This window comes from Nyctereutes procyonoides, unplaced genomic scaffold (genome assembly GCF_905146905.1).
Source record: "Nyctereutes procyonoides isolate TBG_1078 unplaced genomic scaffold, NYPRO_anot_genome, whole genome shotgun sequence".
Taxonomy (NCBI): domain Eukaryota; kingdom Metazoa; phylum Chordata; class Mammalia; order Carnivora; family Canidae; genus Nyctereutes; species Nyctereutes procyonoides.
In genome coordinates, this window is record NW_026575128.1 from 9,017,291 (window position 1) to 9,045,280 (window position 27,990).

The 27,990-nt window shown below is 42.7% G+C and overlaps 1 protein-coding gene across 5 annotated transcripts; it reads left to right on the forward strand.

Moving 5' to 3' along the window:
- Positions 1–10: 10 nt before the first annotated feature.
- ORC1 (origin recognition complex subunit 1) lies at positions 11–27,990 on the forward strand. 5 transcript variants are annotated; one of them, XM_055342156.1, is made up of 19 exons: positions 11–159; positions 696–840; positions 3,695–3,798; positions 5,613–5,712; positions 6,335–6,462; positions 8,272–8,450; positions 9,606–9,924; positions 12,206–12,575; positions 13,890–13,994; positions 14,764–14,959; positions 17,134–17,231; positions 17,839–17,940; positions 18,368–18,539; positions 19,379–19,486; positions 19,762–19,911; positions 20,870–20,989; positions 24,800–24,969; positions 25,649–25,736; positions 27,649–27,990. In XM_055342156.1, exons 4-19 carry the CDS (start codon positions 5,618–5,620, stop codon positions 27,838–27,840), a joined length of 2,592 nt encoding a protein of 863 aa, XP_055198131.1. In that variant the 5' UTR covers positions 11–159; positions 696–840; positions 3,695–3,798; positions 5,613–5,617; the 3' UTR covers positions 27,841–27,990. The 5 variants fall into 5 exon arrangements, with proteins under 5 accessions (XP_055198131.1, XP_055198130.1, XP_055198132.1 ...); XM_055342155.1 differs by lacking the exon at positions 696–840; XM_055342157.1 differs by lacking the exon at positions 696–840 and having other exon boundaries at positions 19,762–19,896.

Below are 27,990 nucleotides of genomic sequence, written 5' to 3' on the forward strand. Positions count from 1 at the left end.
TCTTTTCTCCACCTTGCCTAGCGAGGTTCATTTTCAACCTGCTTGGGCTCCGGTGCGGCGGGTGGCTGTGAGAGCAGTCCAGCTGGGGCAGGCTGGAGTCGCTGCGGCCCGACGAACTCCCGGAACGGAGACGGTGGGAGCAGAGGGCTTCGGCGCCCGGTGAGTGGCAGTCCCGGGCGGGACGGGGGTCGGAGCCGCGGAGACTGGAGAAGTTCTTCTCTGGGGACTCCGTCATTGATTCATCCAGCGGATATCCACTGCGCGCTGCTGACTGCCAGGCTCTGTCCCAAGGCCATTAGGAGCATTCTTTTCCACATCCCGATTTACAAAGGGCTTCCCACTCACTCCCCCAGGGCCTGAGAGTGCAGTTGAGGCACCGGAAGCCAACTTTAGAGACGCGTGAGCGTTCCGGTCCTCAGCGGCCTGAGGTTCTCAGAAGTGGTCTTAACTGGGCCGCCTGTCTGCTTTGCCCTTGTGGAGCCTTTGCGTCTTTCCCACCTTTGAGCCACCGCGAACCAAGCGCCGCAGGGAAGGCGGGACAGAAGTTACTGCCCCATTTTACGGATGTAGCAGTTGAGCCCAGAGACTTCTCTAGGTCGCTTTTTGTAAGAGGCCTGCGCTCCTGCCCAAGGCCCCCCCCTCCCCCCCCGCGGAGCCGCTCCTAATTGCCGGCCTCTAATGCACCTTCTTTCTAGGAAAGAAGTCCAACTTTACTTCTACTTTAGTCTAGCCCGGAATAGAGGCGCCTTCTGTTTTCACAGTTGGAAAAGCACTAGACTTCGAGGCATGAGATGTGAGTTTCTCATCCTGGGCTACTGTCTGCGAAACTGAAGTGATTAGGTATGTCAGTTTTCGATTTTAGTTGTTTGTAAAAATAGTACCCTCGTGGCGGCTGTTAGGAGTACCTGTGAAGGCCCGCCGAGGTTTCCACAGTGAGAGCAAGGTGTACCAGGTCTTTTTGCAATACTTTTTAACATAACAGAGGTCAATATGTGGATGTTAGAAGGTTTATGAATTCCCTGAAAGTAAATGCAAAATGTGCGAATTGTACGCGAGTTTCATAACATTCATCAGGTTCTTTTTCTTTTTTCTTTTTCTTTTTTAAAGATCCACTGTCTCTTACAAATAAATGCAAGAGATTAAGGGAGTGGGGAAGTGAATTTGCCATTTTGCATTTTCTCACTTAATCCTAGAATGGGGCCTGGCACACAGTGGGTGATTAATAAATATTGGTTAAATTAAAGGGAGATTCTATATTATCATACCATTTTGTGGGTAAGGAAATAGAAGTCCATTTGGCTTCTCAGTTGGTGGCTAGTAAGTGTGGTAAGCACACCTGAAGCAAGGCCTCTCAGGAATGTATTAACAGTACCTGCTTTCACACAGGTGTTGTAAGGTAAAGTGGTTTAGAGTCATTGGAAACTGGCTGCTCAGGGTGCAAATTAAGTCTGTCCTACCTGTGTGACACTGGGACAAATTAATCATCGTGAAGTGCTGTAGCACCTACCTTTCACTGGGCACATACTTATTATTGAGAGTCTACTGTGCACTTAGCATGTACTCGCATTGTTTTAGGATTATTTTGAGGATTAAATGAGATAAATATATAGGGAGTTTTTATATTGGCTTAATACATATCTGCTATCACTCTTACTGCAACTCCCTTATGTTTTCCTTGGGCGTGGCACCCTGCACTTGGTGGTGTGTATGTGCCAGATTTCTGGTATCTCCAACATTGAGAGCCTGTGGTGGGGTATCTCCTAGAAGCCAAAGCCTTTCTACCCCATTCATCATCTCTCTCTGCTGGTGGTGGGTGAGATGAAATACTGGGTCCTAAGGTAGGAAAGTAGGATAACAGTACAAAGTGGCTTGACATCCTTATGATGCCTCTTTAGAAGAATTCTCAGTTAATTTTTTGAACTTTTCATTAAAAAATAACTATATACCAAAAAAGTGCACATATCATAAATGTACAGGTCAATGAATTTTCTTAAAGAGAATATACCTGTGTAACCAGCCTCCAGATCAAGAAACAAGACCAGCATCCCAGAAACATTACCCTTGTCCTCTGTGCTCTCTTTCAGTCACTTAGGTTACCTTCTGTTCAGACTTCGAATGCCATGGGTTATTTTTACCTATTTTTAAACTTTATGTGAGTGGAATCAATATAGTATGATTTCTTATGGTGTCTGATTTCTTTAGCTCATTGTTATTTTGTGAGATTTTCCCATGTGTACAGTTGTAGTTGGTTTGATTTCATTGCTGTGTAGTGCTCCTATGAACATTTTGGTTCGTGTCTTTTGATGGTATGTATGTTTTTATGTTGGGTATATTGTGTTGGAACTGTTGAATCGTAGGATGTGCATATGTTCAGTTTACTAGATGTTGCCCATGTTTCAAAGTGGTTTTACCAATTTACACGCCTTCCAGCAGTGTATGAGGACTGACTGTTCTGTCCTTACCACACACACTTGGTACTGTCCTAAGGATTTTATTTATTTATTTATTTATTTATTTATTTATTTATTTATTTATTTATTTATTTTTAAAGATTTTATTTATTCATGAGAGAGACACAGAGAGAGGCAGAGACACAGACAGAGGAAGAAGCAGGCTCCCTGTGGAGAGCCCCATGCAGTGCCTTGATCCCAGGATCACTCCCTAAGCCAAAGGCAGATAGATGCTCAACCCCTGAGCCACCTAGGCATCCCTGTCCTAATGATTTTTAAAACCAGATTGTTTTTTCGTTCATTCATTCACCTATTTTGTGCCAAGTCCTAACTGAGGCTCTGGGAATGCAGTTATGAAGAAGATAGACAAGGTTCTAAGATCTCTGCTTTTTGGAAGTTAGCATTCTAATGTAGGACATACAATAAATAAGGAAGTAATATAATGCTTATTGCTTTGATCATAAGGTGATATAATGGAACATGGCCCTGAGGGATAGTATAAGGTGGTGGAAGGGTAAATTTCCATTGAGTATCACTGAAGGCCTGAGAAAGTTCTATTGGGGTTGAGACTTGAGCCATCCCTGAGAAGATATGCAAGAAGAGAGAACAACAATGGTGTAATACGTCTGAGGGCACCAACAACGTTGGTCTATTTGAGGTTTTGGAAAGCAGTCCTAGAACAGAGTGATAGACCAGAGTGAGGCAGGGTTTATGTCCAAATCCGATCTTCTTTCATCCAATATCCCTGCCTGTTCAGCGTAGGGTAAATCACCCACTCTTGTATATATGTGTCCATATTCTGATCTCACTGAATACAGCTCATGATCTTCTAGAAAAAAAATGTTAAATTTTATCTTGGATTGGTTTTTGAAGGAGGATACCTGCTTTAGAAAGCTTAAATATCGTCCAGATTTTAAAGATTTGAGAGCATGGAGTTGATTCTCTTAGGTATACAGGAGTACCTTATAGGTAAGTATGGTCCTGTTTACCAATTTGGGGTTTGAAAAAATGAGATGATTGTTTCAGTGTGGTCAAGTGTCATAGTCAAAGTGACAAATCAAGCCATTTGTCCTACATTAGATTATTCAGGAATTGTAGAAAGTTTTCTGGGATATAACCAGTTTGCTACAAAGTACTCTCAGGGATATTCCAGTTTTTTTTTCTTTCTTTTTTTTTTTTTTTTTTTTTAACAGCAGTGTTTAGTGAGACCTGTAATTGAACTTGGACCTTTTGTTCTCTCGTAGCCTATTTTGCCTGATTGCATTGTGGAAAGGTGAAAAGTTCCAGGTTTACTTCTGATAGTTCGGTGTTAGATCATCCACTAAAAGAAAGGAGTATCTGTCATAAGGTGAGTTAGTGTCCTCGAACACTTGTACTAATTTTTACCAAAAGCTTATTGGATATAATGAATCCAAATTTATTTTTTACTTGAGCACAAATCTTCTACTTGTTTTTACTCATGAATTTTGCTAGCTGTTTGTTCATTTCTGTGATGTACTTAATTAAAATTAGATTAATTTTAATACTACCATGTTGTGAACTGTATGGTACTCTTAATGTTCTTCAAAGTAATCATTTAAGCATCATTTGTAAGCTGTGTATTTACTAATGACTTAGTATATTTTTGTTAATTAGTTTCCTCAAAGTATACTAAAAAAATACCTTTTTTAAAAGCAGAAAATCTTATAGGTCAGAATGTTCCCAAGTAGAAAATTGGACATAATGCTACTGAACTTTAGGACAGAAGCTTGTTTAATCAGGATGTCAGTAAGCTATTAAAAATCTCTTGTTTTGGGGCAGCCCAGGTGGCTCAGCAGTTTAGCGCCGCCTTCCGCCCAGAGCCTGATCCTGGAGACCCGGGATCAAGTCCCACGTCGGACTCCCTGCATGGAGCCTGCTTCTCCCTCTGCCTGTGTCTCTGCCTCTCTCTCTCTCTCTCTCTCTCTCTCTCTCTCTGTCTCTGTCTCTCATGAATAAATAAATAAAATCTTTTTTTAAAAAATTAACTTTTCAACACAGATTGAAATTGTTAATCCGTCTATCAGTAATTTAGAGTAATTCTGTCAGATTAAAGAAAATATTTTTTAACCCTGGTTTTGTCAAATTTTAGCTCCATAAAAACAGCATTTAATTTAGAAGAAAGTTTTATCTTAATTACTTAGACTTAAGATAATAGATTGTCATTATTAGGACTAATGGATTGCAGCTTTCTTTTTCTTTTCTTTTTTTTTAAGATTTTATTTATTTATTCATGAGAGAGGCAGAGACATAGGCAAAGGAAGAAGCAGGCTCCCTATGGAGAGCCTGATGCGGGACTCGATCCTGGGACCCTGGGATCATGACCTGAGCCAAAGGCAGAAACTCAACACTGAGCCACCGAGGTCCCTGGATTACCGTTTTCAAATTGTAAAGAGGATTGTCAGATATGCTTGGATTTTTCATTTACATTTCTTTGTCAGTAAAAGTGTTTCTTTTTTTCCCCATATACTTTAATATAAGCATTTCTTTTTTTTTTAAGATTTATTTATTTATGATAGACAGAGAGAGAGAGAGAGAGAGAGGCAGGCAGAGACACAGGAGGAGGGAGAAGCAGGCACCATGCTAGGAGCCTGACATGGGACTCGATCCCGGGACTCTAGGATCGCGCCCTGGGCCAAAGGCAGGCGCTAAACCGCTGAGCCAACCAGGGATCCCCCTAATATAAGCATTTGTTTTCAGCTATTCATACTACTTATTACTAGGGCCTGTCAGCTGTAAAGGAAAATACCCCTTTCAACTGCCAGATTGGTTTTATTTTTGTCTTTAATGTAATGTAATGATATACTTGATAAGACCCATTGCTTTTCCCTTAAATGCCTCTTACATGTTTTTGCCTCTATTCCTTGGAATCCCTTATTTAGTTTTATCTTATCAATAGCTACTTACTATCTAGTGTTCAGTTCAGAAAAGCCCTGTAGGGGGGCACTGGGTGGCTCAGTGGTTGAGTGTCTGCCTTTGGCTCTGGTTGTGACCCCGGGGTCCCAGGATGGAGTCCCACATTGGGCTTCCTGCATGGAGCCTGCAGGGCAGAAGAGAAGGCTGAACTCACTGAAGGCAGGGACTGTGTGCTAGAATCCATCAGAGCATTGTCATGTTAACTCAGAGTTCGTGACTTTTATATAGGAGCCATGGCATGCTACTCTACAAGGCTGAGAACCAGACAGACTTATTCGTGGGTTGGCAAGCCATTGTTGAATCCAAAACTACACTACCACAGCTACAAGTGAGTGACTGGACTCTGTTGGTTGTACTGGAAATAATAGCTTCTCCACACTAAACTGTTACTTGTATCCATCCTGTTCTAGTTACTACAGATGGAGAATTGAGGGACAATAAATATGGATGGATTATAAGGAGGGTTTTTATTTGATGCAAGATGATATCATAAATATAGCATTGATAGAGAAAGACATGTCAAGTTAATAAAATTTGGTATATATGACGATGCTATATTTATTTAAAGTGGGCTCTGTGTATTTCTGCATGATAACAGGGCAGGATTCGATATTGTTTCTATGTCCTCCCAGCCCTAGAGGTCTCTGAAAGTTTTGATCTGTTATTGGACAGCTTTCATGCTTTGGGAAGCCTTTCTTTGTCAATAACTGAGAGGTTAGGGTTCACAGTAAGGCCTCTGGATTAATCATTCACACCAAAACAATTCATTCAACCCATTTCATTTCCTCTTGCATATGACTTTATGGGTGAATTGGTTTCCTAGTAGGAGACTTGGTTATCAGAGAGAAACTAGGAGATTTTCCAATTAGAGAGCATTTTCATCTCCCCGGAGGGTCTGAAGTCCTTGGCCCACCCTAAGTGATTTCCTAACATGTTTCTCTCCTTCCTAGAGAAATGAGTGTCAAAATAGAAGGTGGTCTGACTGAGATTCACATCCAAGTTGGACAGTTCGTGTTGATTGAAGGGGATGATGATGAAAATCCATATGTTGCTAAATTGGTTGAGTTGTTTGAAGATGGTGAGTTTGGGGCTGGAATGAAAACCATTCCTTATCATGAACATTTGGGAGCTGCAAGATTTCTGATTGCTGATTTCTCTGTTCACGGCATCATAGAGGGTATGAGCCTTAGATTCTGGGGGGGAGTCACTTAAGCACTGGCTGTACCCTCATATCTAGTAAACTTCTTTACTCACTAGAGCAGTATTGGGTAAAAATGGGATGTGGGGGTTCAAGATTTTAGCTTTTCCATTATTTTTAAGAGTGGGTTAAAATGGTCATTAAGGCAGGATTTTTGGAATGGACAAAGGATGAATTCAGGGAAAGGGGGGAAGAAAAAAATAGGTGATTTACACTATAATACAGACTTGTGTTTTAATTTTAGCATGAGGAAGGTAGTGGTAAATTTTGCAAGTGTACGTTTTTTAAAGATTTAAAAAATATTTTTTAAAGATTTATTTGTGAGAGACACACAGAGAGAGGCAGAGACATAGGCAGAGGGAAAAGCAGCCTCCTGGTGGGGAGCCTGATGCGGTACTTGATCCCAGGACCCCGGGATCACGACCTGAGCTGAAGGCAGACTCTCAACCACTGAGCCACCCAGGTGCCCCACAGGTGTAACTTTTACAATGGAATAAGTAAGCTGGATTGGGAGGGTATCAGTTGATGTTCAGTTAGGAGCACAAAAACACTTTAGGTATTTTACCCATAGTGATCTGTGTATAGTGTTGAAAAGGCGAGAACAAAAGATGATATTTCCCAGAGATCAGTAAGTGCTGAAAGCCATTACTGCCCCTAATGCTGGAGGAACAAAAGGGAAGATACAGCTTGCCTGTCTGCATTCATAGTCCTTAACCAATTTTCTAAGCTTTTAACCCTTTGCAAAGCAAAGAGTGCAGAAAGGTGGGAATCGGACAGAGTTCTAAATGAAGCGCTAAGAAGGAAGATAGCAAAGGAAACTACACAAAAGTTTGTCTACCAACAGCTAGAAGAGGGATGACATGATAGTAATTCCTGGGGCAGTTTGTATGCCTACAAGAAGGAACTGATAGGGTGAGTGGATAAAGATGTTTTATATCACAGAGATGGAAAGGGTATTTGACAAATATGGAGGAAAACCTTATCAAACAACATCCACCAGGGGGAGCACATCAGCACTGTGGGCTTTTGTATTTGAGGTTTGGGCCTGTGGTATAGATTTTGGAATGTTTGGAGGGCTGGAGTCTTTCTCTGGAGAGAGCTGGGGAAGAGAAGAGGTGATGATGATGGTGGCACTAATGAATACTTAGGTCTAAGTGATCTAATGCTGGTACAGAGTGATGTTAATGGTATTATTGTAAAGATAAAGCTAAGAATTGTAAGCATATGTTTGTGAGAAGTAACTTCAGTGGCTGATGCTCTAATTTTTGCCAGGTTTTTTGTTTTGCTGCTTTTTGGTAGCTTCTTTATGATCACTGATTTGCAAGATTTGTTCAGTGCCTGTGATTAGAATTTTTCCTCTCAGATGCCTTTTGTAACTTCTCTGATGACTGATAGCCTCATTAGGAAGTGGAACAAAGTGAGAAGGACATGGATGCTGGGGAGAGTCAGATTGCTGCTGGTTGGTCCTGTGACCTTTGACAAATTATCTATGTTCTTTGTAACTTGATTACTTTGCCTGTGAAAGGGAGATAACCATAGTACCTACCTTGCAGGGTTAATATAAGGATTAAAAATAATATGTTAATCACGTATTATCAGGTGCTTAGCATAGTGTCTGGCACACAAGAAGTGCTTAATAAAATGTTCTTGCATTTTCTTACACCTCTCTTTTTCACCTATGCCTCGTAGATTCTGAACCTCATTCTAAGAAACGTGCTCGAGTACAGTGGTTTATCCGATTCTGTGAAGTTCCTATCAGTAAACGGCATTTGCTGGGCCGGAAGCCTGCTGCACAGGAGATATTCTGGTATGATTACCCTGCCTGTAACAGCAACATTAATGCTGAGACCATCATTGGCCGTGTGCAGGTAGGTGATGTCTTGATACTCAGTTCTATCTTGGAGCTTATTTCTGGCTGCCTCCTAAACTGCATGACCTCAAAAATATTCCTGGCTCTAACTTATGCCATGGAAATAAATTTTTTTCCTGTTTGTTGTCTCTTCTGCTTGCTACCTACTTCATCTCAATAAATATTTATTAAGAGCACTTTCCATGTGTTAGGAGCCTCCTGGAGGAAGTGACATTTAGGTTGTGACCTGAGGGATGAGCAGGAATTAGCATATGTATCTCAGTGGGAAATTATATTTAGCTGTGAATGTGGCAGGCATAAAGCATTGCAAGGCTGGATACACTTACTTAAATGAGGACTTCACCTTGAGTAGATCAGTACAAAGAGTGTTAGTTGCTAAGAGCAAATTTGTATTATGGGATTTTGTGATGAATCAGGTTCTAATGAGCTGAAGGTTGAATGGAGACACTGGTTTAGAGACTAAGATATAGGTTATTTCCTGAGCTACTTCAGGCCCCCCAAATAGGGGATTATATCATGATATGAAGTATGGTCCCAAGTTTAGTTTAATGGTAGAGCAGAGAGACTTAGGTCTGGCATGACCATAGTCAGATTTTTCCAGTCTATGAGCCCAGCATAACATATGCCTCAAGATAATTTGTCCCTTAGTTAAATGAGTAAAGGATTGAAAGGCAGATATAGAAGTTGAAGCAGCAAAATGGGTGGATTTAGAAAGGCAGGAGCATGATGGGGTGGGAAGGCTGAGCAGGACTGTGATAAGCCAAGCTCAGCGAGTGATGGAAGGCCATTGGGAAGAGTACTACTAAGCACTCAGGAAGTAAAGTGGGGCCAGATTTTAGAAGGTACCAAAAACCAATTTAATAATCAAATCTTGCTGTAGCAGGGAGCCATTATAGCCTTGAGCAGGGGAGCATGCTTAGAGAAGTTGTTGTGGGGAAATTTGGCATGAGTGAATAGATTGGACTGTATATCATACCCTATAGCTAAAAGCCTGAAAAGATGCTATGCCATGTCTGTGCCTCTTTAGTTTGGAAGAGTGACATTCTGGGTAAGGATGCAGATGTGAATGCTATTTAATCATAGCTCTCATGAAGCATCCCTTGGCTCATTTGGTTCTCATTTCTTCCTGTTCATCTATACTTCTTATATACAGGTAGTAGCTTTAGGCCCAGATGAGGTGATACCTATGGATCTGAAAAATGAGGAGACACTCTTTGTGAAACTATCTTGGAATGAGAAGACATTCAGACCACTATCCTCAGAATTATTTACAGAGTTTGATAAACTACGAGAATGCAGTCCTAGGTGCCAGAAGCCTGTGGGAGCCAAGACTAAGGCCATAAGAAGCCCTTCTTGGACCAGAGCAGAGCATGATATCAAAAGGATTGAATCAAGGCACTGTACCTCCAAATCTCGCCCAACTCCTTCCCATCCTGCCACCCCAAGGGCAAAGAAGAGACTGGAACTCAGTGGTAAGTGTGAGATGAGTCACAGTGGGCAATATTGAGACTACAGGAATATGATAAAATATGTACTCTTGCTACAGTATTGAATTAGTGCAGCAGTGGGCCAGGTACTGAGTGGATACATGTTGAAATACACATAACATAAAATTTACCACTTTAGTCATTTTTAAGTGTACAGTTAGTGACATTGAATACATTCATGTTTTTGTACAGTCATCCCCATCATCTGAAACTGAAACTCTATAATCAATAGGTCATAACTTCCCATTTCTCCATCCCCCATCCTTGAGCAACCACCACCATTCTGGATTTGACTACTCTAGGTACCTCATTTTCTTTTCTTTTCTTTCTTTTCTTTTCTTTTCTTTTCTTTTCTTTTCTTTTCTTTTCTTTTCTTTTCTTTTCTTTTCTTAATTTTATTCATTTATTCATGAGAGACAGAGAGAGAGGCAGAGACAGGCAGAGGGAGAAGCAGGCTCCTCCCAGGGAGCCCGATGTGGGACTCGATCCCTGGACCTGGATCATACCCTGAGCTGAAGGCAGACGCTCAACTGCTGAGCCACCCAGGCTCCCAAGATCCCTCATTTTCTTTTCCTGAATTTGACTATTTTAAGGTACCTCATTTAAGTGGAATCATACAGAACGTATCCTTTTCTGACTCATTTAAGTTGGCACAGTGTCCTCAAGGACCATCCATGTTGCAGCATCAAAATTTCTTTTTTTTTTTTTAAAAGATTGATGTATAGCTAACATATAGCATGTTATTAGTTTCAGGTATGTAACCTAATGAGTTGTTTATATGTATCACCATACATGTTTACAAATATTATTTTCCTGAGATGAGAACTTTTAGGATTTACTCTCATAGCAACTTTCAGATATGCAATAACAGTATTCTTAACTATAGTTGCCACTATACCTCCACATACACTATATCCTTATGACTTATTTACTTTGTAACTGCAGGTTAGTACGTTTTATATTGATCTAGATATAAGTTACCCTCGTATTCACCACACAGGTGCTAGATAACTTCCTGCACTGTATCTGCAGCTAATTCCAACATAGCCATGGACTGTGACTAAAGTGAACGTCTCTGTGCCCAGTACTTTCCTGCCTTGTTGCCTTTACTCACATCGATCTCATTTATTCTCCCTCTAGTTCCTTTTCCTCCCCTTTCATCTCTGTTGAAATCTTGCCTTTTTTCAAGGTCTATCTCAACAGCCGTATTGGAACTTAGGTGCTCAAGGACACTTTTACTTCAAATTACAGGCAATTATGTGTATCATCTCCCCTGTTATACTAGAGTGTCTTATGGATGGGGACCAGGATTGAGTCTCATTCAGTGTTTGTTTTCTCCTATCACCTGGCATGTATTCTGTCATTCTTGCAGCTCCATTGATATCTGAATGAATGGCTGGGTTCCTGGTGCCTTATGGTAAGAGGGAAGCAAATCCAGGTGTGGGTCTGTGTATTCACAGAACCCATTTGATTGCCTCCAGTGATCCACCTCCTCTCTATGTATGTGTAGATAGAATCTGACTTAGGAGGAATCTAGGTCTTATTGTTACTCAGCCAAGCCACTGATAGAAATTCTTTCAAATGCTGTTAAATGGGGCCTGAGGGCTTGCAGAATCACCTATGGTTAAGAATCAGTCTTTTGGGAAGTTTTTACTTCAGGGAACTTCTGAACATTTATCCATAAAAGCTGATTTAACAGCTGACCTATGGTTCTAACTAGGAAAATCACCTATGGAATTTAGAAGACATGAAAAATTATGAGAGCTGGCTAGCCTGGGGAAAGATAGCATGGAGTGATTAAAAATATGGGCAACTCATAGGGCATCTAGATGGCTCAGTCAGTTAAGTGTCTGACTCTTGATTTCAGCTCAAGTCGTGATCTCAGAGTCAGGAGATCAAGCCTTGCATCGGGCTCTGCACTAACTATAGAACCTGCTTAAGATTCTCGCTCGCTCTGCACTCTCCCTTCTGTTTGTGGGCACAGGTGCACTCAAAAATAATAAAGTAACTGGCCCCTAAAATACAATGAGGCAGCAAGCCTTTGAAAAAAAAGTATATATATTTATATACATGGACAGTGGTGTGTGTGTGTGTGTGTGTGTGTGTGTGTGTATATATATATGTGTATACATATATATATATATTTTTTAACACATATCTTTGTAAAACTTCAGTGGAGGAATTTAGCTATAATGAGATTGAGGTTGTATATTAGTGCTTATTATAAAATTCATGCATTGTCTGTGGTAATTTCTTTTGGGATTAGGTTTCCCTAGGACACCTAGCACTAGGATTTCCCAGCAGAATTCAGGGGCCTTGTTGGATTCTCCCAGAAGAAGTAAAAGAAAAGTGGCCTTATCTGAGATCACCTCACCTACTAAGAGGTCTCAACCTGATGGACTTCATACCTTGTCTCCAGCTCTGAAAACTCCACAGAAAACTGGAGAGATTCACAGCTCATGTGCCAGGAATGACAAGAAGGCATCACCTGACTGTCAGAGAATCCTGAGAACCCGAGTCCCAGCTTTGAATACCACGGAGATTATTGAGGAAAGAACACTTAAGCCTATCATCGGGGGCCGGCAATCCTTGGTGGTGCCTTCCATGACTCTGACACCAAAAAACATCAATAAGAGGTGACTGGGCCTTAGCCTACCTCCCACAGAGCAAACTGAGATCTTTTATGTGATGTGCAATGTGTGGGACATGGCTGTTCAAGGTAGAACAGCAAGTCTCAGATCTGATTGTTGTAGCATCACCCAGGAACCTTTCCAAAATACAGATTTCTGAGCCTCTTCCCAGATGTTCTGAATCAATTTCCAAATGTTAGGCCCAGGGATCTGCATTTGGAAATACTCTTGGGATGATTCTGATATATTTGGTTGTCCTTTGGGGAATCACTGCTCTAGGAAATAATGTCCCAAACCTGGAATGCTTCACAGTCCTGCTGTGGCTCTTTGCCACATGTTAACACTCACTTTCTTTGTCTGTTTTTGTTCTTTTTTTTATTTTTAAGATTTTATTTATTTATTCATGAGAGACACAGAGAGAGAGAGAGGCAGAAACACAGGCAGAGGGACAAGCAGGCTCCATGCAGGGAGCCTGATGTGGGACTCGATCCCGGGTCTCCAGGATCATGCCCTGGGCCGAAGTCGGCACCAAACCGCTGAGCCACCTGGGCTGCCCATGTTCTTTGTTTTTTTCAACTAGAAACCATTCTCAAATACTTACAGTACAAGAAGATAATACACCTAGAACAAACTTTGCAGTTTGACATGAGACAATGTTTATAAATAATGGGCTGCACAAATAATGTCATGACCAAATAGAGATTACACATTGCCATATTTCCTGCTCAGAAACTACTCCAGTACCTGGTATATATTGGGTTTGCTTGGTAAATGCTTTGTATTGAATATATAGCTGCATTTCTGCTCACCTTGAGCCTGGATGGTAAATCCATCAATGGCTCAGAAATGAAAAAGGATGAGAAGCTCTGCCTAGCATGAGAACATTCTAGTCTCCAGCTGGGGAGGTCATAAGTCTGATTTCAATGATAAGCTTCAGGCAAACTTTTATCTTTTCTTTTTTTTTTTTTTAAGATATTATTTATTTATTCATGAGAGACACAGAGAGAGAGAGGCAGAGACACAGTCAGAGGGAGGAGCAGGCTCCATACAGGAAGCCCGATGTGGGACTCGATCCCGGGACTCCAGAATCATGCCCTGGGCCGAAGGCAGGCACCAAACCACTGAGCCACCCAGGGATCCCCTTATCTTTGGTTTTGAGTTAGGCTTCAATTATAAACTTTTTGGCAAAGTGTGATTAATTCCTTCCAAAGTAGCTGTAAAAGAAGAGGAGCCAGTCAGGCCACTGACTACTGCTGGCGCCTGCTGCTGATTCCTAGTACCCAAAACTGTTTCTTGTAATCTTGCTGTGATATCTTGCAGGGAGGCAGAAGAACCAGAAGCTCAGGATGAAACTACCTCTACCCCGCATCGGATCCGTAGAAAAAGTTCTTTCTTGACTTTGAATCGGATTAGGCAGCAGCTTCGGTAAGACTGTTCTAAGCAGGCAGAAAATGTTTGTCACTGCCATCTATGATATCTATCATCTCATTTCTTAAAGCCTCCTGTATTGCTTGTTTGTTATTTGCTATTCCATTAAATTTGCCTTTTACTTAGTATGTGTGGGATTGTGTTAATTCATAGTTTGAAAGGAGCAGGAAATGCTGCCCTGGGTTCAGGGGGCATCCCAGGAGCCCTTATTCATACCCAGCAAGGCTGTTAGTGGAGTGCCTAAAAGCATAAACTTTGATTCTGCAACTTGGATTTAAACCTGAGCTTTGTCATACTATGTAACCTTGGAAAGGTTACTTCACTTTTCTTTTTTTTTTTTTAGTATTTATTTATTCATTGGGCGGGGTGGGTGCATGCAGGGACACAGGCAGAGGGAGAAGCAGGCTCCATACAGGGAGCCCGACTCGGGACTCAATCCCAGGACTCTAGGATTACACCCCGGGCCAAAGGCAGGTGCCAAATTGCCGAGCCACCCAGGGATCCCTTACTTCACTTTTCTAAGCCTCAATTTACTCTTCTATAAAATGGGAATAATAATATACAAGTCACAAGGTTGTTGAAGGATTTAATAAGATAATAAAATTAAAGCCCTTAGCAGAGCATCACAGTAACAAGGGCCCAAGAAGCAGAGCATATCCTATATTACTTGGTTGCAGGAAAGACTATATCTCTAGTCCACAGTGACCTATTAGGGAGCTTTTTATTTAGACACTGAATATCAGAAATAATGTGTCCCACCATTCAGGTTTTTAGGTAATAGTAAAAGTAACCAAGAAGAGGATGAGTTTCTGCCAGCAGCAGAGATTTCAGACTCTAGCAGTGAGGAGGAAGAGACTTCCACACCACCCCTTCGAGGGAGAACATCCAGCAGGGTGTCCAGGGACCCAAGCTCGTCCATGAAGTCATCCTTACAGACACCCTCAAAGACACCAAAGAAAACCGTAAGGCTCTTTTAGGTTTGTTTGCAGGGAAGGATCCTTCTCTTAATTTTAAAATTGTGGTGGCTGAGGTCACACAGTAGTAACAGCTGGATTCTGAGGGCGTCTATCATGCTCAAAGTTATTCCACTTGGAATATTCATAGAGGAAAAGATCTTAGTGAACCCTAGGACTGAACATGAATTCAGTAGACAATGATATTGAATCCGAGTTCCTTTTAAGATACAGAGCCAAATAGCCAAGAGACAGACTTCCTGAGGGAGGGATGAGACCTGGCTCCTCATCTTTGCATTCCCCACAAAGCTAGCAGAGTGCTTTTTGTGTAATCAGGGGATGCAGGGGCAAGAGCACCTGGCTCCAGGGGTCCTGAGCAGACCAGGTTCGGCTACTTGACACTGACAAAGTCCAAAAGCAGAGAGACCAGTGGGGGTGAAACCAGAAAGGAGTTTATTTCAGTGAAGCCACCATGGGGAAGAGAGCAGACTAGCATCTCAAAGTCTGTCTCCAAAGTGCTGAAAACACATGTAGATATCTACCAGAAAAATGTGGGACAAAGGTGAGTGGGTACATGCTGGTGGGCAGTAAAGTCAGGTCAATGATTATCATGGGGCCTGACCTGCGGAGGGGAGGGGAGGTCTTGCTTTCGTCAGGGTGGTGGTTATAGCTTGAGGGGTAGTTTCAGTTCCCATCATGGGATGTGTTGCCCACATAAAGAATTAAGTTAGAAAGAAGAACTAAATCAGAAAGTATAGTCTAAGGTCAAAATGGCAGTGAAGTCCTCTTTCAAGTGCTCAGTGGCTATCAAGTCTGGAGTTTAGGGCTACTAGGCTATGTAATGTTTTTGTTGTGCCACTTGATTGACCTGAGAAATAGGAGTACTACTGAGGTGTTGGAAATGAGCTGTGTAAAGGAAGTTGGAAGAGGTAAATGGCCATCTCTTCTGCTTCCTGTGGAATTTTAGCAGAATGTTAAAAGCTATTAAAAGAGGGTCTTCCCATGTTCAGATATGTTGGAGAAATGTTTGGATTACACAGTTAAATTGGTTCATTGTCATAGGACTTCTCAAGGCCATAAATTTATTAATGTTATTGTGGCCTTCCAAGAGTCTTTGATCAGGAAACTCTTCTCATTGAATGGAGCAAATTGTTTTTAGGAAATGCCTATTTAGGAGATTTTGTCTACAGCTGATCTCCATCTTTCCATATCAAGAAAAAGGTGATTGTGCTTGGGCTGAAGTCAAAAAAGACCTCCAGGGAAGGAAGTCAAATTCTTCACGTTTGTTAGAGGTAGTCTTAACCTGGGGTTTCTCATTATGCAAACAAACAGCCCTCAAGGTTCTGATTGCATCTGCTGGGTCCTACCCAGAAAAGGGATATTAGAGTGTGAAGGCATCTTTAGCATAATAAAAAAAAGTCAGAAGTCCACCAAGGTTTTTTTTTTACTTTCTCAGCAAGGTTTTGGTATTCCTTTCTTGTTACCTCCAAGTTAATGGTTGTAAAAGTGTTAGGATCTAAGCGCTTTCTGCCTGAGGAAGAGTTGGAGAGATTGTTCCTACTTCACTGCCTGGTGGAAATCAGAGGGTGGATAAGGGAAAGGCCTCCTTGGAAGGGAGTGCTTTGTGGGAAGACCAAGAAGGTACTGTAGGAGACCTGTGCGCTGCCAGTAGCAAGGAAGAAAAGAGAGTAGGGCTGTTAGCCTACACTGAACAGTGACCTGGGGGTTTGGAGTGGAAAAATCTGGTGAGGTCTCTACCAGTCTGGATTATGGAAGTCCTGAACTAAAGTTTGACCATATTTTCAAATGAGTCTAAAGGAGAAACATATGACTCAAAAACTAGGTTTATACCTCCTACCTTACTGTGTATAGGGCAGAGTAGTTAGGGTTTCTTAATCATTTCTTGTCTTTCAGGAAAATGTTACTTTTAAATAGTGTTTAGTCTATACTTTCATTCTTTACTCAGATTGACATGTTTTTCAAATCCCGATATTGTGTATAAATGAGAAAAAAGAAATTGTGTTTGGCCTGTGAACAGCATACCTAATGTGAGAGAGAAAGGGACTAAGAGATCCACCACTTCTGCCATATTATCATGAGTCAGAGTTGCTGATGTGTCCTAAATGGTGTTTTTGCTTTGGGTTTTTTCCTTCTGAAATATGTTCTCTTTTTTTTGACTACAGCCCAAGCCTCATACGCCACGTCATGCCACTCCCCAGATCCGCAGCCGAAACCTGGCTGCCCAGGAGCCAGCCAGTGTGCTGGAGGAGGCCCGGCTGAGGTGACACTGCTCGTGGGCCCCTTTTAGATAGGCAGAAATGGGTCTCTGCTTTCATTCATGTCAAACAAGTAATTTGTAGTCATTCGTATACGTCATGAAGGTAGAGAGTAAAATGAACATGTGTGTTTAGAGAGAAGAAACCTTTTAAGCGGTGTCTGAGTGGGATAGTGGGGACATGTTTTCGAAGGAGTAACCTTCCAGACTACTGCCACCATTTGCTCAGTGATAGAAGGTGGCTGGTGAGTCAGAACACCGCTTCTCCATGATGGCACCCTTTAGACCTATGTGGGAACTTTTTCAGAATATATAAGCCATGATCCTCCCAGCAAACAAGTAAATCAGAATCCCTTGTGGGATAAGGTCCACTATAATTTAGGAAAGCTCCCTGGGTGACATGTACCCTTGGTTAGAACCTATCAGTTGAGTAATTTGGGTGGAGAAAGGGTTTATGAGGCCAAATGTAGAGATTTGAGAATGAAGGCATTCCTGTGGATTTATGATTTAAGTTTCATATAGAGACTACACAATAAAATAAGCCATTTGTTACCAAGGAGATGGTGAAATGTTTTTGATATCTTCATTTTCCCTTATGTGCCACGGATCATAGGCTGCATGTTTCTGCTGTACCTGAGTCTCTTCCCTGTCGGGAACAGGAATTCCAAAACATCTACAACTTTGTGGAAAGCAAACTCCTTGACCATACAGGAGGGTGAGTCATGCTGAGGCAGATGGGACGATCTGGGGAGAAGGCCCCTGCTAGCATACTACCTCAGGTGTCACAGTTAAACCAACTGGTCTTTCCCCAGTGTCAGAACAGGCAAAATTGTTACTGAAGCCTGAAGGCTTCTAGAGCAGTTTTTGTCAAACTAGTTCTCTAGGAGGAAAAATTCTGTTTTTCAGAGAAAATGAAACTGGTCTTCTTTGCATACAGTATTGCTTGTGTAGAAGGAATGATTCTGTGACAAGACATGGTTATGTCTTGCTCTGACTAGCCTCCAAGGATGGCTTACTACCTCCACCTCCACATATCAGGGGTCTGGGCCCTTCTTTTGGCACACGTCCCCACACCTCTCACTGGTGCTACTGTGAGGCAGCCGGCACAGACTTAGCCCACGGGTCTTCCCTTCTTGCCATAGGTGCATGTACATCTCTGGGGTCCCCGGGACAGGGAAAACTGCCACTGTGCACGAGGTGATACGCTGCCTGCAGCAGGCAGCCAAGGCAAATGATGTTCCTCCCTTTCAATACATCGAGGTCAATGGCATGAAATTGACAGAGCCACATCAAGTCTATGTGCAAATCTTACAGGTGAGTAAAGCTATTTGAGTTTTTTGGAAAATATAGCAGGGAGCCTGCTTGTCCCTCTGCCTGTGTCTCTGCCTCTCTCTCTCTGTGTGTGTGTCTCTCATGAATAAATAAAATCTTTTTAAAAGGAAAAGTTTACTTAATACTTAATTTTGTGCTCTAAAAATTTTATTAATTTGAAAGAGAGCACACTAAGGGAGTGGAGGGGCAGAGGGGAGAGGGAAAAGCAGGGTGCCTGACTCTGGGGCTTGATCCCAGGATCCCAGGATTATCAGCTGAGCTGAAGGCAGACGTTTAACTGATTGAACCACCCACACGCCCCTAATTTTGTGCTTATTGATGTTTATGATGTGCCAGACATTGTCCTTTGTAGCAAGAGCAAAGAGAGCAGAATTCCTACCCTCAGGGACCTTAAAGTCTAGGAGCTGGATATGAATTACTGAAGCCAGGACTTATTAACGTGGTAAAAACTGCACACAGGAGGCCCCATGGCAAACTGTGGCAAACGGATTTGAGATTGGCTGGAGTTTGAACCTGGCTCTTGCATTCATTTGCTGTTTTCTTGGAACAGGTAATGTCCAGTTATAAATGGAGTCATGCAGTAATGATTGTGGAGAGGCTTCTAGGACCTGCCTGTGGCTCACTTTCATTTCAAACAGTTTCTTTATCATCTTTTTCGGTGCCTTCTCTTCTCCCAGGTTCAGGTTAAGACGAGAGCAGAAGGCAGAATTTAGGAAGCTGAAGTCCTCAGACTAAATTGCTTCCTCTCTTGCAAATTTAACATTAAGCTCAGGAGAGTACAAACCTTGCCGTTTACCATACCTCCTTTCCCCGCATTGCAGAAACTGACAGGCCAAAAGGCAACAGCTAACCATGCGGCAAAACTGCTGGCAAAGCGGTTCCTTACCCAGAGGTCCTCTCAGGAAACCACCGTGCTGCTTGTGGATGAGGTAAGGAGGTTCCCCTGGGAGGACGAGAAAAGTGGCATCGTGCTTGACTGTGGCACTCCGGGAGCAATTGCTGGGTCGAGAGGGAGGTCCTTTCATCCTTCATTCATCCGAGCCTGTTCTTTGGTGGGGAGAGGCATATGTCCCTTGATATCCTTGCTGCTTTCGTGTTGGGACCTGAGAAGCACATGCAGCTAAAGCAGTGGTAACCTGTCTTCACTTTGCGGCTCTGGCTCGGGTCTGTGGTTGATCCTGCATCTCTATCCATTCACTGGCAGCTTGACCTTCTGTGGACTCAGAAACAAGACGTAATGTACAATCTCTTTGACTGGCCCACTCACAAGGAGGCCCGGCTTGTGGTCCTGACCATTGCCAACACGATGGACCTGCCAGAGCGCATCATGATGAACCGGGTATCAAGCCGACTAGTAGGTCCAAAGGCTTTTCTCAAGCTGTTCTTTCAGATCCATAACCTGGGCTAAGGAGTTCCAAAAGTTAAATATACAGGAAGCTATAATAAATAGGAAAAGTATAAAATGTGATTTCTGAGATTCTCCTAATTAAATGTGTCACCATTGCACGATTTTCTGCAAACACATCTTGGTGTCTGCCACCTGGTACTCTTATGCTGCACAGCGCCCTGAAGGTCTAATTATTCATGACAAATATTGAAGCACTCACCCCTGCTATGCAATGTTAGATGCATGGAGTATAGCGGCGAGCAAGGCAGATGCAACATCTGCCCTTGTGGACCTGGTGGTTCATCAGGAAGCCCACATCGAGTACTTAGAGCGTGATGAGTGAAGCCAGGAGCCAGGCCTGTGCTTACCGGAGATACTCCCACCTACTCAAATGAGAGCACCTCTGCCTTGATATAGTAAATGATTCTAGTAGAATAAAAGTTATTTTATTTTATTTTTATTTTTTATTTTTTTTTATTATTTATGATAGTCATACAGAGAGAGAGAGAGAGAGAGGCAGAGACATAGGCAGAGGGAGAAGCAGGCTCCATGCACGGGGAGCCTGATGTGGGATTTGATCCCGGGTCTCCAGGATTGCGCCCTGGGCCAAAGGCAGGCGCCAAACCGCTGCGCCACCCAGGGTTCCCCAAACAAAATAAAGAAATACTTGAGAACTACTGCTGCCCTGCAGGATAGCACTGGTCATTGTCAGTAGTGAAAGGAGCTGGAATCCATGGTGGTCCCAGGATGGAATGTGTAACCTGTTCTATGGGACTTGGAAATCAGGCTTAGAGACACAAGGGTGGCCATGTGGCAGGACTATGAGGGTGGATAATTAATGGCTTAGAGACACAAGGTGGCCATGTGGCAGGACTATGAGGGTGGATAATTAATGAACTTGTTCTCTATTATCTTGTCTCCTCAGGGTCTCACCAGGATGTCCTTCCAGCCCTATACTCACAGCCAGCTGCAGCAGATCCTTATATCCCGACTCAAAAACATAAAGGCCTTTGAGGACGATGCCATCCAGCTGGTAGCCAGGAAGGTAAGTCAGCTTCAGGGAGCATTTGCTTATACCTACAACCCAGGCAGCAAGTCTTGGCTGAACGCCTGCCAGTGTGAGGCCTGTGTTGGGTGCTCTGCAGATGAAGAGAAACTGAGAAAGTCCTGTAAAAGTAAATATCAAAAGTAGAACAAAAGTGTGAAAAGTTCCTTTACCTTCTCATTGTATAATTAATTAGCAGGCTTTAATATGGTGGGCTTACATACAAATGAAGATTAATGGATTCAGGGGGCAAACAGCATTGTATAATGAAAAGGCCATTATAGGCAGTCAAGTAGCAAACCGTTTGAATCCCAGCTCTAATATTTAGCGGGGATTGGACGTTATATGAAAGTTACTTAACAACTTCCCAAGCCTCAGTTTTCTTCTCTGAAAAATGGGAATAAAAATGTTGACCTCCTAGGATTGTTTTGAGAATTAAGTGAGATCATGTTTGTAATGTGTCTAGCAAGACACACAGGCCAGGGTAGGTGTGAGGTACTGGATAGCTACATCCTCCAAGCTCACTGGGAGGATGCCAGTCAAGCCTGTTCTCTAAGGCTGCTGAGGAGCAGAAGTGGGTGAAATGTCTGCTTCAAGCTGAATGCAAGAATCCACACATCTGCAGTCTTTCAGCACTTAAAAGAAGTAGAAACTTACTTCTGGTTCTTCTCACTTGACATGATCAGAATTCTGAATGCCTAAAGCAGCAACACATGTCATGGCAGCTCAGAGCTGGGTGCTGTATGGGTTGCTGTATTGGGGTCAGAGGTGACACAGATGGGGAGCTCAAATCCAAGCTTTGTTTTCTAGGAGCTCAAAGGTAGCACCTAACTCCTGTTAGGTAGTTTTTCACTTCTGCTATCATGCAGTTTCTAAAAGTTCTTTTTTGTCTCTTGTCTCTCTAAAGTGTCCTTTTTAATGCCGATCTGTTTATTTGAGATTGTTTTCTCTCTTTTCCTCCAAGATGCTTTTTGTCTGTTGAGTTTGGACTCTGTCTTGCAGCGTTAGAGACTTTCATCAGACGTCTTGGTTGTCTACTCTGGTGTATGCACGAAGACTTAAGAGCTTTGGGGAGTTCTGAGCACATGAGTGGGGCTTGTTCACTGAGAGCTTCACTGTGGAGTAATCTGGGCCAATTTCATTATCTCCAGTTCTTTCCCTTTAGGTTAAGGTGGTCAGATTTTCCAGAGTAGGCATCTTGGTCCTAGCCTGGAGGGTAGTATTCTGGAAGTGAGGGAGGTAGGCTGCAGTCAGAGAGGGTGGAGGTCTTCAAATTCAGCATGCAAATAGTAAACATTTATGTCTAGTAAGGGACCTCCCCTCCCTGCAATCATACCTAGTGTTCCCTGATCTAGAGACTTTTTGTTTACCCTTGCTTGAGAATAAATCTCTGGACTCCTGCCATGCAGAAGAGGGATCATCTCCAGGGCAAAGAGTTTTATAGCGACAGTACAAATAACCAAGGCACAGAATTACCCACAGAGCCCTAAACCTTCCTGTGAGTGGCCCTAATATTTACCCAACAGCATGAAATGGGGGAAGGAATCTAGGGCAAGGGGCAGCAAACCTATTCTGCAAAGGGCCAGGGAGGAGATGTTAATAGGCCTTGTGGTTATAGCAGTCTCTGTCACTACTATTCAGCTCTGCCCTTGCATCTTGAAAGCAGCCATGCAGACTAGGTAAATGAATGCTCATAGTTGTGTTCCAATAAAACTTTATGGACAAAAATGTGTGGCAGGCTCTACTTTGCTGACCCCTGCTCCAGAGCATCAGTTTCTTTCTTTTTTTTAAGATTTTGTTTATTTGTTCATGAGAGAGAGAGGCAGAGACACAGGCAGAGGGAGAGGCAGTCTCCATGCAGGGAGCCCGACGTGGGACTTGATCCCGGGACTCCAGGATCACACCCCAGGCTGAAGGCAGACGCTCCACTGCTGAGCCACCTAGGTGACCCTAGGGCATTGGTTTCTTAACTTTCAACCACTCCTTATTTTAGCCAAACCATCCCCCTTTACTTCCAGTTCCAGTATTGCAATCATCTGAGCACTCTGAAGATATTTAGTGTAACTTAGATTTTTTTCTTGGATTCCTTAATACTGACTTAGGAATTGGCTCTCTCCAGTCTACAGTCAACCATTATTTTGCCACCTCTTCCAGCTTGCAGAATGATACTCTCTGCTCCTCTCACGTTGCTTCCCTTCCTTTTGGGGTTCTTGGTTTCAGAAGGCATCAAATTTAGATGCTGTTTTTACTCAAAACTTTGCCTGTAATTTCAAACCTCTCTTTCATTTCTATACATATAAAGAAACATAATTATTTTATATTCTGTTTTTTTACAATTAGATGCTGTTTCCCATGCATCCCATGCAGATGTGGCTTTGTTTTTGTGTCTTGTTTTTTTTTTTTTAATTGTATTTATTTTTTACTATATGCTATACTGTACTATAAGTTCCTTAGAACTTTGAGAATTAGTTGAGGGCTGGGTTGAAGTTAGTTCATTTAGAATCTGTTTTTGCTTCTGTCAGTTACCAAGGGCCACTATCACCTGGGACCATTTTTAAACAAAATTCTCCACTTGAGGTTTTTAGGAGACACAACATAAATTTGGGCTGCAAATCCACATGAAGTAGTTGAGGTCAGAGTCCAAGTCTTCTGTTAGATTCCATGTGGGGTGGGCCCACTGCAGTGGTAATAATGGGAGGGAAGAAGTGATAGGCTGGAACCATCCATGGGACTTCTGTACCCACTGGATTTGGAAAATCAGAGAAGGGGGGAATATAAGCTGATACTCATGTTTTTGTCTTGTGTTACTAGAAAAGTGACTTTTATTTGAACATTACATTTGCGTTCTGAAAATAAATATACACAAAACATTTATAAACTCTGATAATCTCACTTCCCACAGATGACCACTTTTAATCTTGGTGTGTTGTGTATGTGTATGTATACGCCTATACAATTTGCTCTTGTAACTTAGCGTAGCATGAATTTTGGGAAGAAATAATCATCTCAGGATGTCGTCAGGCAGGCTATTGTTACCTGTGATGGCTGCTGGGCAAATGGTGGGGATTGCTGGCAAGTCCTAGGAATACTGAGAGATCCTTGCAGGCTGCAGAGTCCAAGAATTCCAATCTCCGTGAAATTTATAGTGCAAGTGGCTTTCTTAGTCAGCTTGGGAGAGAGACAGGATTCCCTATAAAGGGAGCCTGTGTGCACGGAAAGAAAGGAGCAGTGGGGTCACTGGCTTCATGGGTTGGTCTGATTCATCTAACCACAGATTCCTCTGTGTCTTCCAGCTTTGTGGCTTCCTTCCCTCATGATATGGTTCATTTAGCCATTGACCAGGTGGTCTCCAAATTTTACCACATGCTCTGAGGGAGACTGCTGTAATCAAGATAGGCTCCACATCAGCCTCTTGGCTTTGGCTGGCTGCTTCTGGGGCACATTATTCTCTTCATGAAAGGAATGAGAACACTTGTGTTTCTAGGTGGTTCAATAATGATCTTGGGCCAGTGGTCTAAGTTTTATTTCCCAGATTTTCAATAAAGCTAAGAATTCCTGCCCTTTCTATTATGAATTTATCTATAAATCCAAGACAAAGGTTTAGACTCAAGGAAGAATCCCAGAAACAGTGTAATAATTTATATCCAGGCTTCCACCAGGTTCCCACTGGGGCTAAGCACATACCTGCAGGCTTAAGCCCATTCTCAGCACTGCCTTTCCTTTTTAGCTGAACATAGAATCTGTTGGTTTTTCTCTTGGGCTGAGATAATGGTAAAACGACCTTAAGGAATAAAATACTTCCTCTGGTAGGTAGCAGCCCTTTCTGGAGATGCACGACGCTGCCTGGACATTTGTAGGCGTGCCACAGAGATCTGTGAGTTCTCCTGTAGGAAGCCCGACTCCCCTGGCCTGGTCACTATAGCCCACTTACTCCAAGCAGTAGATGAGATGTTTTCATCATCATATATCACCGCCATCAAGTAAGTTGCTTCTAATGGATGTACATAACAATATTGTACTGTGATTGTGTAATTTGATAAATATAGCTACAAAGGTGATTTTATTAAATATATAAATGTTTCAGTGTACTACATTGTAATCCTTAAAAGTGCATAATGTTATGTGTCAAATATACTGTTTTTTAAAAAGTAAGAATCTTCTGCTTCCTGACCCTGAAGCTTCCTCAATAGAACCCGGAGAAGGTCCACAGTATAGGAAGTCCATGGAAATTTCTGTGCTTTTATTCATTCAGCCTGCATTTACTGAAGACACTGCCATTTTCTTAAGGGGCAAACTCTACAGGGAGCTAGAAATGCAAACCAGCAGAGTAGGAGAATCATGACCTGATTCTGGTACTCAGGTTTTTATGAGTATCAGCACCCACAGCGAAGTAAAGTGCTATTAGAACAAGAGGAAGGAAGAAGCTATTTCTCGCCCAATGAATGATACACTCTGCTCATGAAATGAGCATGCTGGTATGTTTCCAGATGTGTAGTTGTGTCCCTGGCTTGCACAAATGGCATTTGTGCGATATAGGAAAAAAATATTTCCCAGGCTTTTTTCCCCCCTCTCTTCTCTGAAGACACAGGAAAACTTTATTTGGCTTTTCCCTGGGCCAGTGGTATAGCCACTTACGAGAATTCTTATATTTTCTTTAAGAAATTCCTCTGTTCTGGAACAGAGTTTCCTGAGAGCTATTCTTGCTGAGTTCCGTCGGTCAGGACTGGAAGAAGCAACATTTCAACAGGTGATTGATTTTTTGCTTTCAATCCTTCTAGATTTTGCTTTTGTTTTGCTCGTCTTCTGCTTGTGAGATTGAGCCCTGAGTTGGGCTCTGCGCTCAGTGCAGGTCTGCTCAGGACTCCTCCCTCTGCCCCACCCCAGCTGGGTGTGTTCGTGCACGTGCACACATTCTCTCCCAAATTAAATAAAGAAATGTTTTTGTTTTTGTTTTTTTAAAGATTTTATTTATTTATTCATGAGAGACAGAGAGAGACAGAGACACAGACACAGGCAGAGGGAGAAGCAGGCTCCATGCAGGGATCTCCAGGATCAGGTCCTGGACTGAAGGCGGCGCTAAACCATTGAGCCACCTGGGCTGCCCAAGAAATCTTTAAAAAAAAAAAACAAAAAAAAAAAAAACAAAGAAACAAAGATCAGTAAGACAAGAATTACTGCCCTAATACAGCTTTGGGGGGGGGGGGGGAGATAAGGCTCTCAGCATGACCCATTTTAAAAACAAATTACAAATATCAATGCAAACACTCTTTGAGCATTGTTTCAATTACATTGGACTCATTAGGGCTAGTGTTTGGAGGTTTAAAATTAGTGTCCATAGATTAAAAGATTGTTAAAGGTGTTTGAGTGTCTACCTGGGAGCGTGTGTCCGTGTGTGTGAGAGAGACTGTATTTTAGACATACAGATAGGTCCAGCTACTTCTGTACTTTCATGGTTTCTTAACTTTTTAAAAACCTGTTTTAAACTGCCAGTTATGCTTGCCCATTATTGTTCTCCTCTTAGAGCCTGAGACAGCTCTTCCAGAGTGGCTTTCATTTTAGTGTGTAAACACTTCCTGAACATCTTAATGTGTCATCAACTGTGAAAGTGTGGCAGGAACCAAGTTGAATTGGTCAACGACCCTGTTCTTGACAAGCTCCCAGCCTGGGTGGGGGTGATTTATAAATAGCAAGTGCCCAGGAAGTGCTGCAGGCTTGCCTGGCCCCGGGTGCCTTAGGAGTACCCCCTCCTCTCTTTATGCAGTATTCTCCTTGGGCCTTTGTGCTTTAGCACCTGTGCTATAATCTGCTAAGGAAAGTACCCTTATAGCAAAATTTGACTTGAATTATGACAATCTCATTTGGAACTCTTACTCCCTGGAGATTAGGACTGTTTATGTAAGTGACAATTACTAGATATTTTATATCCATTAACACATGAGGGATGTGGGAGTATGCTTAATAGATGAAACTAAAGCTCAAAAAGTGAAGTAACTTCCCCAGGGTTGTGTGTTTAGGTGATCAGGAGAACCAGGATTGAGACCTGTTCTGATTCCAAAGCCCGACCAGCATGCTGGCCCTGGATCTGTGCCCCATCAGGGCACTTGTTGATGCCTTCAGGGTATTGAGTATCCTACGTAAGAACTGACTGGGGGGGGGGGGGGGGGCAGCGCCGGTGGCGCAGTGGTTTAGCGCCACCTACAGCCCAGGGTGTGATCCTGGAGACCTGGGATCAAGTCCGCCATCAGGCTCCCTGCGTGGAGCCTGCTTCTCCCTCTGCCTGTGTCTCTGCCCCTCTCTCTCTCTCTCTGTGTGTGTGTGTGTGTCTCTCATGAATAAATAAATAAAATCTTAAAAAGAAAAAAAGAACTGACTTGGGGCACCCAGGTGGTTCAGTGGTTGACACCTACCTTCCGCCTGGGGTGTGATCCCGGGGTCCCAGGATCGAGTCCCGCATCGGGGTCCTTGCAGGGAGCCTGCTTCTCCCTCTGCCTGTGTCTCTGCCTCTCTGTGTCTCTCATGAATAAATACATAAAATCTTAAAAAACAGAAAAAAAATGTCTAAATTGCCTACAAGAAATAAATGATGAGGTACAGAACCAGTACTGCCTTTCCTCTTCCCCTTTCTGGCATCTGACCTTAGATTTGCTTTTTGTTTCTAGGTGTACAGTCAACACGTGGCACTGTGCAGAATGGAGGGACTCCCGTACCCCACCATGTCAGAGACCATGGCAGTGTGTTCTAACCTGGGCTCTTGCCACCTCCTCCTTGTGGAGCCCAGCAGGAACGACCTGCTTCTTCGTGTGCGGCTCAACGTCAGCCAGGATGATGTGCTATACGCACTGAAGGAGTGAAGGGCTTCACAAGGAAGGACTGTGACCAGCTCTTTGCAAAGAGCTTGATTTCCGCTTTCTAAGCACATGGGATTGTTGTAGCAAAGTATACTGCATGGAAATGGCTGTCATGACTTTTGAAATTTTCCATTAAATAATTTGCTTTTTTTA